Source organism: Phyllostomus hastatus, unplaced genomic scaffold (assembly GCF_019186645.2).
Source record: "Phyllostomus hastatus isolate PE091 unplaced genomic scaffold, TTU_PhHast_1.1 phas_contig_40, whole genome shotgun sequence".
In the NCBI taxonomy this organism is placed as follows: Eukaryota; Metazoa; Chordata; class Mammalia; order Chiroptera; family Phyllostomidae; genus Phyllostomus; species Phyllostomus hastatus.
Genome location: NW_025333872.1, coordinates 78524730 through 78541059, shown reverse-complemented (window position 1 = coordinate 78541059; position 16330 = coordinate 78524730). Strand labels below are relative to the sequence as shown.

General features: G+C 38.8%; 1 protein-coding gene across 1 annotated transcript in view; it reads left to right on the top strand.

Annotated features, from left to right (window-relative positions):
• Positions 1–16330, top strand: part of MAP3K5 (mitogen-activated protein kinase kinase kinase 5) — a 173653-nt gene that overhangs the window by 101061 nt on the left and 56262 nt on the right. The window contains exons 11-14 of the mRNA XM_045843111.1: positions 1510–1617; positions 8405–8454; positions 11575–11670; positions 15157–15238. Coding sequence (XP_045699067.1) covers positions 1510–1617; positions 8405–8454; positions 11575–11670; positions 15157–15238 — 336 coding nt within the window. The remainder of the gene's footprint in view (positions 1–1509; positions 1618–8404; positions 8455–11574; positions 11671–15156; positions 15239–16330) is intronic.

The following is a 16330-nucleotide window of genomic DNA, read 5'->3' as shown; positions in this document are numbered from 1 at the left end:
ATTCCCTATTCCTCATTTTAATTTCACAAGCACTGCAGATACTCAGATTTGATAATACTATTTCTGCAAACTTCAGATTGAAAATTTATTTTCGTTATTAACCAGTGTGTTAACTCTCTGTTGATTGGAATTTGGACCTTAATTCATCTGGTATGTCCCTGATTCAAAATGCATTCCCCTCTGGGCTCTTAGTGTGTTTATTTTTTGGTATGTTCTACCTTATGTTCATAGCTAGAGCCTGACCAAGAATTCTTTATGCCCTTAAAGTTTTCATAGTAAAAAGAAAATTTTGTTTTTCTAATCCCCTTTCTCTAGTTCTTTGTACTTTAACTTCAATCAATTTACTGTTATGATACGTTTATCATAAAATAAATACATTGGGTTTGCAGTGTATGGCTGAGTCAGTTTCTAACCCAGATTCCTGTTTAGGGTGCACTTTAGGTTATAACATACGTGAATTCCTTGTTGACAGAGCCTTCTGAAGGGTTTTTCCTCCACTTTCTCTTGGTAAACCTTGCTTGATAAGAGATCAGTTCTAAAAGGCAATTATTTTGAATTTTAAGCAGTGAAGCAGAAAAAACTATTTCAGTTTCTCTGCAAATTATGGATCAGCTTTATTTCTATTATTTTTAACATTCCTAATTAAGTCTGCATAGGAAATTTGAGCTAGGCAGGTGCCTTTAAACATCTGTACACATCTTTAAACATCTGTAAACATCTGTAAATAGATAACAGTAGCAGCACCTTTGAAATAATGGCATGTATAGTAATGTATAGTATTTTAATGTTATTTGCTCCTAAAATGAGATATTAGTAGTAATATAATACATCATAGAGTCCTTCAATGGTGATTCTCAGCTTACTTACCACATATCCCTCATATATCTCCAAAACTGGAGCAGGTTTTATTTTTTCTTTTTCTATCACAAGGCTAAATATATCATTACTAAAGATACCAGTTGTGTCGTGAAGGCAGTGTAAAAATATTTTTATTCTATATAGCTATGTCCAGTTTTTTGGTTTATATATAAACTCTTTTAATACTAACTAAAATCATTTCTCAATCTATTTACATGGGTATGAAAACTATAAATCTATGTGACATTATATATATATAGAATATTTTCTTTTCTTTTTATAGAATTTGTTTTACCACATTTCTGCCTTTCTTTGACATTTATATTTATAGAAAAAGAGTATGTATTGCCTGAAAAAAGTAAAAGCTTTTAAAAAGTACCATCAGTAGACTTCTTGGGGCTAGTCAAACCAGTATGTGGATTCAAAACTGTATTCCCAATTTCTATAGCAATAAAAGGTGATATTATTAGAACTTACAATAATGGTATTATATCATAAAATATGCAAAGGGCAGTAGTCAGAATTTAAATCCTTTTACTCCAACAATGGACCCAGAACTTCATCCAGTCATCGGTGCTGTGTTGTTCTGTCAGCTCTGTGTGTTTTGAATCTTACGTCACTGATACTAATTTTTTGTTTTATGTTTCCAAGGTGTTAATATTAGAACCAACCAAAATCTATCAGCCTTCATATTTGTCTATCAACAATGAAGTTGAGGAAAAGACAATATCTATTTGGCACGTGCTTCCTGATGACGAGGTAAGTTGTGCAATTATTAAGTCAAGAGTATTAACAGTGAGAACTTTACAACCTTCCAGCATTTGTACAGTCCAGCAAATATCTGTATTAGTTCAGAAGAAAAAGCTTGACTATATGTATCCTAGCATAAATACATCCTGTAATATAAAATTTGTTAAATTTGGGTTATAGATTTTAATTCATTTAATAAAATATAATTAAGCTGTTTGGATTTTTATCACAGATGACATAAGTATCCAAAGTGCACTTTAAATTGGAATATTTGTTTGTTTTGTAAATTTATGCTGTAAATTTATTAATTCTAGAGAGCCTGTTTGAATAACACTGCTTCTAGTATTACACTGGTACAATTATGGTTGTCATTACATCTTGGCGATTTGGATATCTAAGTAACTGCCAAATCTCAGGTTAGCCTCTGGCTCTGTGTGGACTGTGCTGCCCCTGGCAGGGATCTTGAACACTCTCATTTTACTTACAACAATCATTTGGATAACCCTTTCCACTTCTGTGTCTCAGCAGTTTTAATTCATGTACAAATCATCCCTCCATTTTTAAAAAATAGAAACTTTTCAGGACCTGAATCTAGTCCACAGGATAAACCACAGAAGTGAGATCAGTGTCGTGGCAAAGTAGATTTGTGGGGTTCTTTTGTAATTGTTTTCCAAAGTACCCTTATAATTTTCCTTAAATATCCATGTACTCAACAAATATTTATTGACCACTTACTCTGTAACAGGCACTGCCAGACTCTGTGAAGCACGAGGAAAACAGATGTGCATAAAATAAGCAAAAATCCCACCCTCGTGGTGCTGACCTGGAAAGGGGAAACTAAAGCAGAAAAGAGACTCAGAAAGTACACTTGGGGGTGTGGGGTTGCAATTTTTAAAAATACGGGCTTTGAGTCAGCAGACTTGGATTCAAATCCTATCACGGTCCTTGGGCACCATGGCTTCTACAAGCTGCAGTGTGCCTTTTTTTTTAGTTCTCACCCAAGGATATTCTTATTGATTTAAGAGAGAGAGAGAGAAACATTGATGTGAGAGAAACATTGATTGGTTGCCTGCCATATGCTCCCTGACTGGGGATCAAACCTGCAACCTTTTCATGCATGGCCTGACGTTCCAACCAGCTGAACCACTCGGTTAGGACCAAGCTGCAGTGTCCTTATCTATAGAATGAGATAATAATAATATCCACCTCAAACGGTATTGCACAGAGCCTGGCATATAATAAATGCTTAACGAATTTTAACAACAGTAACAACAATAACAATAATGAAATCGCAGTTGCACACATATGGACCAAACCCTAATATTGAGACCCCAGAACAATCGGACCATTTAGCTCTTTAGATGACGTGGCAGCAGTCATTTGGATGGTGTGGTTTGTGTTATATTAGGGAACTGGGATATTGTGAGTTATCATAAGGAATATATATTTGATCTTAGTCCCCATTTCTGGCACAGAGCTCCTAAAACTCTTGAAATTTTGTAAATGCTGAGAGCCATAAGGGTGTCTTTTGCTATGTTAATGAGGTGATTTTTGGAGACACCTAAGGAAGGGACTTGTTGCTGGAGAACCAAGCCCGTGCAGTAGTCCCCAACCTTTATGGCACCAGGACCGGTTTCGTTGAAGGCAGTTTTTCTGCAGGGAGTGGGAGGGTGCGGGGGGGAGACAGTAAGTGAGGCTCAGGTGGTAATGCCAGCGAAGTGTCACTCACTCACCCACTGCTCACCTCCTGCTGTGCAGCCCAGTTCCTAACAGACCACAGACTGGTACAGGTCCAAGGCCTGGGGTTGGGGACCCATAGATTAGATGGTTGGAACTTTCAGTCCCACCCTCTGACCTTAGGGAGGGGAGAGGGGCTGGGGACTGAATCACCAATGGCCAGACATTTAATCAGTCATGCCTATGTAATGAAGCCTCTGTGAAAACCCTGGAGGACTTGGTTCCGAGAGCTTCCAGGTTGGGGAACACGGTGAGATGTGGGCAGATAGACCGCCTGGAGAGGGCACAGGACCTCCAGGCCCCTTCCCACATGCCTTGCCCTATTCATGTCTTCCATCTGGCTGTTCCCGAGTTATAGCCCTTTCTAGTAATTCAATAATCTTGCAAGTAAAACGTATTCCTGAGGTCTGTAACCTGCTCTAGCAAATTAATCAAACCCAGGGAAGGAGTCATTGGAAGTTCAGATCTATAGCTGCTGTGATGGCATTATTCCAAGTATAATTATCCAGCAAAAAGATTAGTAATAACTAATAAAACTACCAGTTTACATGTTGTTAACATTGTTTTAAAGTGCATGCATGCATGTTCTCACAAGCAGAAGTAGTCACCCAGTTGAAACTACAAAGACTAAAAGAGGTTAGGAAAGGTGAACATTATTATCTGGGAGAGAAGATTTTTCAAAGGCTTGACTGGAAAGAACAAGGTTATCCAAGGACACTTGGAAAGTGAATGGGGTGAAGGAGTTAGCAAGGCTCCAGAAAATGAGTGGAGAGCCAGAAGTATTTGGAGACAGAAAGAACAGAAGCCAGCCAGAGATTTTTGGAAAACGAGTACTGTTTCTAGCTTGTTGTCATTTTTCCTTTCTGGAAGTTCTCCATTCAATAAAGTTAGGCTTGTATTGATTGTCTTAGTCTTTGTGACAGTTGTAGAGACAATTTTCATGTGGTGCTAAGAAAGAAACACATTGGGCTATAAGTGAATGCATTAAGAAAGGTTAAAAATTGTGCTGTGAATTGTCTTTTTTCCTACCATCTTTTGATCAAACATAATTTCTGCATTTGCAGTGTGCTCATTTCCCATTACCTTTAGTACCAAAAATTCTCCTTGTTCAAAAATTGAAGCTTTCATAAATCAATTAGTTTCTATTTCAGATTTATCAGTTTCTTTGCAAACTCTAGTTTTATCCATAATGTATTCATTACCACTGCTATTTTCTGTTTTTAAAAATAGAAATGATATAATTAGAATGAGAACATGCAATAAAAATAAGATCATTTTGTTATCGTTAGTTTAAAACAGCTAATAACTATAATTAACAGATAAACAACAGGTTTAACATCTTATGTTAAACAGGAAATGGATTGTTTCTGTCATCAAATGTTTAAATTTTTTTCTAAAAGTAGAATAACAGTATGTTGCTTTTCATCTATCATATTTTTTCTTTACTCTCTTCCTCTCTCAATGTTTTCATTTAAATATGGAATGAACAGTTACATGAGCTAGTATATGAGTACAAAATCTGTCCAGAAGGTACCCAGCCATATAGTATGAAAAATAGGTACATTTATTGAAGAAGATACAAGATACAAGAAACACTGTACGTAGGCAATAATGCCTAAGTCCCCTTCAAAGTAGGCACCTTGGGCCCTTACACAGTTCTCCCAATTGCCATCAGATGCCCTATGGTATTTTCCTGAATCTCATCCACGATCTGTTATCTCTTCCTTTTCAAAGGCAATTTTAGTTTTGGGAAAAGCCAGAAGTCACAGGGTGCCATCTGGGCTGTAGCTGAGCTGAGTCACCTGGGTGATCTGATGTTTCACCAAAAAACTCTGCATAAGACGTGATGCATAAGTGAGCACGTTGTCATGATGAAGCTGCCAGTCACTAGTTGCCCATGGCTGCTAGAGGAATGTCCGAGCTTAGTACAATATTTGATGTGGATTCGTTGCTCTACTCACTCAGTCAGTATTAACGTGATGGCCACACAGTACGCATGCTCACTCATTAATCACGCGTGCGCATTCCAGTCCATTCCCTTTGGCTGCCAGGTCACATCGATGTTGCATAACCGTTCTCATTATGTTAGCAAGGGCTGGACTTTTTCCAGGCAGATACTTCATTTTGTAACTTTCAAAACTTTAAGGTCATTACACTAATTCCTAAGAGTTCAGGGACTCTTAGAGAGTTACTCCACATTGAGGGGCAAAAAGTAATTGAAATCCAGGGAGGTGGGTTTGGCTGGGGTCGGGGGTGGGGGTGGAGGGACAATGTAGACAACTGTAATTGAACAACAATAAAGTAATTTAAAAAAATTAATTGAAATCCAATCTTTTAACTCTTCTCCCTTTGTTCAGTAGGTGGTTACTGCTTAAAATAAATTAGTACTTGAAGAAAGTCTGCACGTGCACATGAAAAAAAACCTAGATTGAGGAACAGAGAAGTTATTTGCCAGATATTTTAAATGGTTGTTATTTAAGATTCCCCTCCTTCTGGGCTTGATGTTTAAGTACTCCTGACCTGTCTGGTGGCTTCTCAGTCAGGGACCTAGAGGAATACTAAGCTCTGGCCCATGCCATTCAGAGAAGACCCAGGAAATTTATGAGGGGAATATATTTACCTCAAACTCTCGATTTTGATGATAGGATGTTCTCATCCTTCAGGAATACTTTTAGCTACAAAACTCCCAATTGAAATAAGGAAATGTTATCTCATATTATAAGAACTTCTGGGGTGGGTTCATTGTTCGGGTGATTTCAGGGCTTGACAGTGTCAGAATTCTGAGTTGAGTTCTCTGTATGTATGCTCTTGGTTTTTTACTCAGGGCCTTAAATAGCACCTCTAAGCATCACTTTGCACAGACCACATCCAAAGGAGGAGGGCCAGGTCCTTCCTCTTATGCAAAAAGTTGTATCACGTGACTGTACCTAAACCAATCACCAGCAAGAAAAATGGACTTAACCATGACTGATTTAGATTAATCAATTTCACCATCCCTAAGCATTGCCACCTGAACCTGAACAAAATTTATTTTTTGTTGCAAAGAAGGGAAGGAAGGGCTGTTGCCTAGGGAACCAAGAGTGTCTGCCAAGGGTAACTCCTGCCACTTTAGCTCAATGGTAACTCCTAGTACCTAGCTGGAGCATGGGATCTGAAACTAACCATTTCCTAGAAAATGGCGTGTGTGCTGATGAAATAAGATTGAACGTTGGTTTGGGGCTTGTTGGGATTAAATATCATTCCAGCTCTGCCTTTGGCATCCCTTTCCCCCTGACTCCCAGAGAGGTCCCAGGACCCTCTGCCTCACCCGTTGGCCTTGTAGCTCACCGCCACCTCTGTGTGGAGAGCCCACTGGCAAGGGAGGTGGGAAGAGGCCTTGTTCCAGATCACTTCATCTTACTCATGCCCTGGGCTTTACAGCACTGAAATGGAATGTTTCCTGGCAGCACTTGAACCTTTCAGGAAACTAACATTCTGAAAATGCTTTACTCGTTTCCTGCAAAACCAGCCCAATCAACGTGGGAAATCTCTTCTTGGCCACTCCTAGGACAGGGCTGATGAAAGATAGATTTTACCAGTGCCGTCTTGTTGGTATTCACTAGTCGCTGTGTTCAGTTGCAGGTCTGCACTCAACCCACCTCCTGATCCTGGGGGTGGCCTTAGAAAGAAACTGAGTTGCAGCTTTGAGGCCAAGGCTGCTGTGTGCAAGTAGTACGCAGGTTAATAGCTGCAGCTCCTGTGTCATGTATACTTAGGTCACCTGAGGCCAACAAGCTTTAGAAGCAGCTTTCAAATTACCAGCTAAAGGTGCAGGCTATTTTAATTTAACTCCCTGTGCACTCCGTTTACGAGAACCCCATTCCAGGAGTACCTTTCTGTGGTCTCCACCTTTCCTGGTCTTCATGCTCAGCAACATTTGTTCTGTGATAACTCAGGTCACATTCCCTGTGACCTGATGGCTGTGCATTGAAACTAGTTTTTTAGTAAATATACTTCAGGCTTGGGAGGATCTATTTTTTATTTTAAGTTGTATGGTCCTAGCAAAGAAATAGTCGCTATGAATATAAATTGTGGCCTTTTGAGTTGCTTCAACCAAAAGGAGAGTTCTGGGCCACATCAGAGCCACAGCTTCATTACCCACTTCACTGGCTCAGGCCCGACCTCAGCTTCCTGGCAGTATTTTAAGTTGATGGGAAGAGCTTGTTTTCCTAGCTGTTTTATATTTAAAGCATTGACTTGCAGTTGGAATGACTACTTGCTAAACTTGGACACATATAGCAATGACTTTATTTCTACAAAAATGTTATTAATTCTGTATCATTTTTATAGGGAATGTGATCCATCTTGTAATTTATTTAGTTTAGAGATGTGCATTTAATACGGATTTTAACTTAGCTTTAATAATAAATTTAAGTAATCAATTACCACAGTTTTTTTTCATCTTGACCTTGTAAATCATCCATGTTTATCAAATGCTGATCAGTTTTTATCTTCAAACTTTATTAGTATATTGAGTCTCACATAAATTAGGTAACAGCACACTGTAACTATGATGGATGTTATATGCATGTGTAATTGCTGTACCGTGTTCTTAAGAAATAGAACCTCCATTTAGTTAAAAAACCTAACTAAAGATAATTCAGAAATATTTATCTTTAAAAATTTGCAGATATTTTATTCATGAATGTTCTTTTACAGAAAAATATTGCTTGACTATAATTGAATTACCTTGAGATCACTGTTTTTTTTACTTTAAAAATTAATGCATAAGTTATTAAGTTAATCTGCCAAAAATAAATTTTAGAAGTTAATGAGACTAATTTTCCTATGCTCTCTTAGAGCTGTTCTGTTGAAATACAGAAATTATTATGTAAACATCACCCTTGTGGCTTAAGAATGAATTGCAGTTTCTATCCAGATAATTTGTTCATGAAGAATTATACGTGAGGAAAATTATTCTGTGTGTCTTACTAAAAACTAATAAAACAAAATTATTGCTGTTGGGTTATTTTAATTTGGATAACCGAACATTTTTCATTGTTCTTTCCCTGTATTCTAGAATGGTATACATGAGTGGAATTTCGGTGCTTCTTCTGTCAGGGGAGTGAGGTAAGTTTCCTTGGTGCATTTCATTTTCTTGGGAGACATTTTTCTAGAATATGAATGTGTTAGATAGGACTTCTAATTATGATTTAAAAATGCATGCCTGGGCTGGTATGACTCAGTGGATTGAGTGCTGGCCTGTGAACTAAAGGGTTGCTGGTTCAATTCCCAGTCAGGGCACATGCCTGGGTTGCAGGCTAGGTTCCCAGTGGGGGAGTGTGAGAAGCAATCACACATTGATGTTTCCCTCTCTTTCTCCCTCCATCCCACCCTCTCTAAAAATAAATGAAACTCTTTTTAAAAAAATGTAAAGATTCTCACCCTAGCCTGTATGGATCAGTTGGTTGGAGCCAGTCAGGGCACATACCCAGGTTGCCCTTTGTCAGGGCACATATAAGAAGGCAACTGATCAATATTTCTCTCTTATATCAATATCTGTCTCTCCTCTCTCCCTCCCTCCCTCCACCTCCCTCTCCCTCTCTCTCTCCCTCTCTCTCTCTCTCTCTCTCTCTCTCTCTCTCTCTCTCTCTCTCTCTCTCAAAAAGCAATGGACAAAAAATGTCATTGGGTAAGGATAAAAAAATGTAAAGAATCTCAACAATCCTTCTATTTGTGAAATGCTCAACCTTCTTTAGTCTATCTCTGTTATTAAAAGATTTGCAAGAAAACGTTCACTGTTAGTTGAACTAACTCTGTACTTGTCACCCATTTAAAATGTGGTGACTGAGGGGTAAATGTAATCTGTGGGACAGAATCAAGGTGTAGACAAAAGTGAGCTAGGTGCAGTTCTCTCTAGGTGGTTGAGCTGTTGGTTTATGTTATGGGATGGGTTTCTGCTCTTTAGGTATACCAGGAACTAACCTCTCCTTAGGTGCATCCAAAATCTCTTCTACCAGATTGTGTCCTGTAGCTAATATCTATGGGGTGAGAGTAAAAGGAATTCATTTAAAAAAAAAAAGAAACACCTTATCCTGAGGTCACCATTAATGAAGTGTTCTGGGATTACAGTGACTCACTTCAGTTTGCTTTAGGTCTGACATTGCCATCATAATACCATTGGCTCAGGAAATACCATTTCCTGGGATTTAGAAATGAGGGTTTGTTTTTTCCCCCAGAATCAAAAGCCACTAATTAAATATTTAAATACTTGTTCTATAGACACTCAGCAATGGTAGACCAACTATTGCAAGTTTTAAATTAGTCGTGGTTACTACTTTTTCTCCCCACATAGTGGAAATGAAGAAAAACGGGTTTCTAAAGGCCAGATATGCAGTACTCCGTTGGTTTAGGCATAATAGTATTTGGTTTTGTTGGAGCATGAACTGGTAGAGCCGTCTGAGTCACTGATTATTGGAGTTTGCCTGGTAATACCACCTGTTACCTTATGAGTGACCTGAACAGAAGCAAGTAGGATTACGGACTGATTCATTATATATCTTTCCAATATATGCCTTCTCAAATAAAGCTTTATTCTCTTCATATTTAATTTTTAAAACAGGTCATTAGTAAAGCACTCATTCATAGCTGTATTTTGAAGCAATCCACTTAGTATGGTAAACATAAATTTCACTTTATCTTATCTATTTTCTAATGAATTAATTTTCTTTTAACTAGGTATGACATCACTACATAACCTTTGTTGTGACTTACGACATAGAATGCTTACATGGGGCTACTGCTGGTTTATATGTTGGGAAATTTGAGTTCCAGTGTGTGGTTTCAAAGAGAGCTAACCTTTTCTTGGCTTTCTCCTCTATAAAGAGATGGCAAAGTACAGCAGAAAATCTGACTAAATTAGCAGTTTGCCTTACATCACCTCAAAACTTTCTCAGCTCAGTCACTGGGCATTCATTGAGCACCAGCTGTATGTCAAATGTTAAGTCCTATTCTATAAGAATACAAAAAATACTAAGACCTCAGGTCTGCTCTCTAAGAGCTCTAGGTCCAGCATGGGAACACACATGTAACAACTAATGACAATGCAATGTGGGATGAGCAATGATTGAACTGTGTTCAAAGAACAGAGGTACAAAAGAAGGTCTTTCTATTTAAGGTAGAAGTAGGGAAGGGAGTAAGGCCTAAGCATGGCCTTAAATAATCAGTAGAATTTCTTTTAAAAGCCAAGAATAATATGCATTCTAAATTGAAGGAATAGCAGATGCAGAGGCATAATATAGGGATTGGCAAACTACAGCCCACAGGCCAAATATGGCCCACTGCCTGTTTTTGTAAATAAAGTCTTATTAGAACTCAGCCATGTTCATTGTGTATTGTCTAGGTCTGATCCAACAGCAAAAATTGAATAATTTGGCCCACAAAACCTGAAATATTTACTCTCTGGCCCATTACAGAATATATTTGCCAACCCTTGGCATGAAACAGCATGGCCTGACTGGTAATCTCAAAATTGTCCTAATTGCTGTGAAGTAAACCGCTTGCTGAGTCCAAACCAAGTGCTGCTCTACGTTGCTTCATTCCTCTTAAATCTGTACAACTAACGACATGGTTTTACTGCCTCCCACACATTGCCCTTCTAGCTGTGGAAGCATTTTGTTATTCTGCAGATCTCAGAGAACCAGAATCACTGAGTCAGTCAGCCAGCCAGCCAGTTCATCCTTAGGCTTTTCCTCCCAGCACACAGGCAGGGGTATACAAGGCAGCACCCCTTTCCCATGCTGAGTTGCAGGGACACGTAGCTTCTCTGTCCCTGCCACACCCCAGAGCAGCTCTGTCTACAGATAGGAGCAGGAGGACAAGTATCAGAAAGTTAAATACTTTTAGTATTGTGGTACCGGAAATAATACTTTTTATTAAACTAAGTAATTTTTAGTTGTTTCTTCCAGCACAGTTGTCTGCATTTCCCTCCCCACCACTCCCCCCTACCCCAGCCATCCCCCCTCCCTCCCTTGAATCCACCCCCCTTGGTTTTGTCCATGTGTCCTTTATAGTTGTTCCTGAAAACCTGTCTCCCCTTTCTCCCCACACTTTTTAAAGTACTATTTTTAACTTTTTTCATAAACAACATTGATTTCATAATTAGGACCACATATAAAATAGTATTTATTTTCATGACAGTACCTGGAAGTATTGGGATGATCCCTGAATAATTCTTTTTGTTTGTTTCAGTATTTCTAAATTTGAAGAGCGATGCTGTTTTCTTTACGTGCTTCACAATTCCGATGATTTCCAAATCTATTTCTGTACCGAACTTCATTGTAAAAAGTACGTATTAGTAATGGTTTGTGTGAAAAAGACTGTTCTTGCCTGATCACTATTTTTTTTAATTAATGAGTGAACATGTAGCTCTTGCAAAGAATTCATGGCTATGTGGTTGTATATATGTTTCATTTGGTCTAATATTTTATAATTCTGTGGTATATTCATCAGAGAATTTGGGGGGCTCCCTTCAATAAATCAAGATTTCTCTTAGTCATAATTTATTTTCCTCAGGCAAACATTAACCAAGACTTAGTTAATTGCCAAATATTGTGTCTCATTTTAAAAATGTGCACTTATATGACTACCAAAATTTTCATTCCTGAATTCCTTGGAATAACCTCACCATTGTCTACAACAGTGGCTCTTAACTCTAGTTCATGTTAGAAACACCTGGAGAGATTTAAAAAGTGCCTGGGCCCCACCCAGACTAGTTACATTGGGTTTTCTGGTGGAGGTGCTGCCTGAGTTAAGAGCCAGGAATTCGATCTACACCAATAACAGGTAACCTGAAACTCAGTGGACTGCATTGGGTCTATTTCTCTTGGGCTAATCATTTAGTACTTCATGTTCCCTTAGAACACATGACTGGCTGTGGGGACCTAGAGAAGTGACTGACAATTTAGAAACAAAGTGAGCCTACAAGCCAGCTTGGACTTAAAATTTTGATGGGGGTTGTCTCCTTCAAATGATTACTCTTGGAGCCCTAATACCAGTGACTGGTGTGCTACTACAGAACGTAGTCAGCCACATTTGTCTCAGTGCAAAAATATGTTTGTTGAATCCACGATTATTGGCTAGCGTTTTATCTTTATTATTGTAAAATGTAGAGTAAAAAGATTTGGAAGTTAGAATTTTTAGCACCTGTATGGTTTCCTTTACTACTAAATTCTCAAGGCCATTGATTTGTTTCTGTGATAATTACAGCTAAGATTTATGGAGCGCTTACCCCAGTCTTAATGTCTGTGTTAATCTTTAAGCAAAACCTATTAAGTAGGTAATATTAATATCTTTGTTAGAAAGAATAAAAAAGAGTCTTGGAGAGTTTAACCAGAAATTCTGTGTATCCAGTAAGTGTGAGATCTTGGATTTGAATCAGGCACATGTAACACCAGAGTCCCAGCCCCGGAAAGCCACACTGTGCTCCCCTCCCACTGTGTGTTGTGTTCTGCTTACAGACGTCCGTGTTGGAAACCTTCACGTGTGTAACCGAGCACTTCTACCCGAGACCTTAAAGCCAGGGTTTTTTTAGGTCTTTTATTTTCTTCTTTCTCTTGGTTGAACTTGCTTTTGTCTCTAACTCATTATGGTATTTAATCTATATGAGAGCCTGCTGTTATTCTCAGCAGGTTTGGTAATTTTATTTTTTCTTGTCATTGACCTCCAAGAAATGTGTAGAGAGAAAGAAAGAGTGAGATAGATTCCAAACTCTGAAGTGGACTTTGTCTATTTTGTTCATTGTCATATTCCCAAAGGCCCGGACAGTTGTTGATTCTAGTAGACACTGAATGAATGTTTGTTAAATGGAAGAATGGATAAAAAGAGGTGCTAGAAAAAAAAAAAACTCCATTTCCCCCACTTGCTATGCATTCCTTCCTGTGTGTCTCCTTTATTCCTCACACACAACACTTCATTTCTGACATCTCTGGTCACCAAATGTGCGGGGGTTTTTTCCATACAAGCAGATCTCTCTCTGTGACACCAGCCAGGTACCCTGCATTTCTAACAACACCTACCTGGAGGCAGTGTCAGACCCCACAGATGAGGGCTCAGGCCCATGAGACATTCTTCCCCACTTCAGATGCCAGTTACACACCTAGGGATCTCAGCCGTGCTTTTGAGCAGCCGGCTGTAGATTGGAAGTTCCCATGGCCCCTTCTGCATTTGGTTATTTGCTAGAGCAGAACACAGAACTCAGGGAAATACTTACATTTACCCCTTTAATTAAAGGATATGATACACGGCACAGATGAACAGCTAGATGAAGAGATATATAGGGCAAGGCCCAGAAGAGTCCCAAAGCACAGGAGCCTCTGTCCCATGGAGTTGGGGTGTGTTACCCTCCGGGTGTGGATGTGTTTGCCGGCCCGGAAACTCCATGAACCCTGTACTATTAGAGTTTAATGGAGGCTGTATCACATAAGCACGAGTGATTACTATTTTTAGCCCTCTTTTCCCTCTGGAAGATGGAGGAGGAGGCTGGAAAGTCCAAGCTCCTAATCATGCTTGGTCTTTCTGATGACCAGCCCCGATCTAGGAGCCCACCAAGAGTCTGCTCATTATAACAAAAGCTGCTCTGGGTTCTCTCATCACTTAGGGATTTACAGAGGCACCCTGCCAGGGACAAGTGTCAAAGACCAAACATCAGAACAAGAGATGCTTGTTCTTATCACTTAGAAAATACAAGGGTTTTAGGAGCTCTAGGCCAGGAAATGGGGGCAGACCAATGTATATTTTCTATTATGTCATTGGTACAGAGATAGGAGAAAGGTTCTGAATTGTGGTAGATATCTTTTCTTGTCACACCATAGCGTACTGCTCCCTTGGGCTGGCAGTGCAGAGCGTGACCCTCCTGTGAGGCCATCGGCCCCTGTTCAGAGTGCCTCCCTTACCTGACTTCTGGAGACCATCAGCGTCCCCTCTGAATGGATAGCACAGCTGGTGGTGCCGAGGGCAAATCTATTTCTTGCCATAATTGTTTTTCTTAGCTCTGAAATGATCTCCAGAAAAGAAAAAGAAAACAAAAACTTGACAAGAAGAGTTCCTGAAGACAGTGTTTGTCCCAAAAGAGAGGTGGTTTCTGTCACAAACATATAAGCCATCTGCCCCTGGTTCCCATTAGTGTTTCACAGGCTGTGTTTATGGGGTCTCGTGTGTATGATATTGAGGTGCTCAGGCAGAAGATTGAGTCACTGAGGTCAAATGTTACAGTGGCCAATGCTCTGTCAAATAGTGACTTCAGAATTTAGAGACACTGTTCTAGAATGTAGGTATTTTTGTTGTGTCCCATTTAAATAGTAATATTTAACAGCGGTAAAATAATAATAGCCAATATTTAATGAGTGCACTGTGCTAAAGTAAGCACTTTGTAAGTGTACCTCAGGTCATCTTCACAACAACTTAGGAGATAGATTATCTAAGTATAGTCCCCCATTTTATAATTAAGGGGTGAGCCTCAGAGGTGGAGGAGCTTAACTACACCAATACTAACAATCTTGGTCTGATGTCCAAGTCCACTTTCCTAAGATTTCTGTGACCTTGTCTTACCTCACTGTTTGACTTCTGTACTATGTGTGTTACTTGAAGTGAGGCATGAGGTCAGAAATTCCTGTTTTCTTTTTGAAAATCATATTTTTCACACTGATACTGATGGTTTATCTCATGACTTTCTTAGCTCCTTTTTTTTCCCCTGTGAAATCACTTTGGAACATACTTGTGTATATTTTAATGTTTTGTGTGTTACGAGTGACCACATACCAACTTGCATCGTAGGTTTTTTGAAATGGTGAACACCATTACCGAAGAGAAGGGGCGAGGCGTGGAGGAAGGAGACTGTGAAGGAGACTCCCTGGAGGTAATGACTTAGGTTTCCATGTCCTTTTTACAAAGTTTCTCTGTGGCTGATTTTTAAGAAGGAACTATTTAAAGCTTTACTGAGGGGAGATGGTGCAGGGGATGATGCATATGAGTGCTGGTGAGGGGGTAGGGTGCACAGCCTGTGAACTTTAACGTAACAATTGCAGACGATTCTATGCAAGCACTGAGAACACTCACCCACCAAACCAGACAAGAGGGGAAATGCTCAGAGTATTTTCCTAGGAATATCCAGAGGGTTTTACTAGATCCGCTGACCTCACAAGAAACAGCTTATACAATAATGCTCTGACTCATCAAAGTGCTCCTAATGCACCCTTCTCAAGGAAGCACAGGGACACCATTCTTTTAATGATATAAAAATATTCTTACATTCAGTCCTTTGCATTCTATCAGAATAATTTAAAATCTGTGATGTAGAACGGCTTCTGCAGTATTCCCAGTGGACTGGGTAGTCTATACAGTGAATCAAAACGTACTTGTTTTAAGTATTTTGGCTTAGTTTACCATAATGCCACAACTCATGATATTGGCATTTTGTTGTTGTTGTTGTTGGTATTCTATTAGCATAACATTAATGAATGGATCCAGTAATGTTCTGGGCTGTGAAGGTGATGAGATCTACCTTGGCTCATCCTCTCATTGAGTATTCCTTCAAAGCCAGAGCACCTTTACAATATGGGTTATTAATAAAAACCCTTAACTTATTTTTTGCATAATTTATGATAACTCCATTATATCTTTGATTACATTTCTTAGATATTTTCATCTTTTTTGATCAAAATAATTTTTCAGTATTCTAAGTATTTTATTAAAATCAGTTAATTTCATTATTACAAACTGACCTTGAACTTCAGCCCATGAAAGACATAACGAAAAATAATTCCTCTGCTTCCCATTTCTTACATTGTAAATAAGAAAGATTACTTTTGTGATTAGGTTTCTGTGTTGATAATTATTTTCTGATCTTTACCTCAATTTGAGATAGAATTAAAATTGTTTAAATATAATTCCTGAAGGCATTAGATACCTAAAACAAAATTAAAATGTTGGAAAGGTCAGACATTCTCTT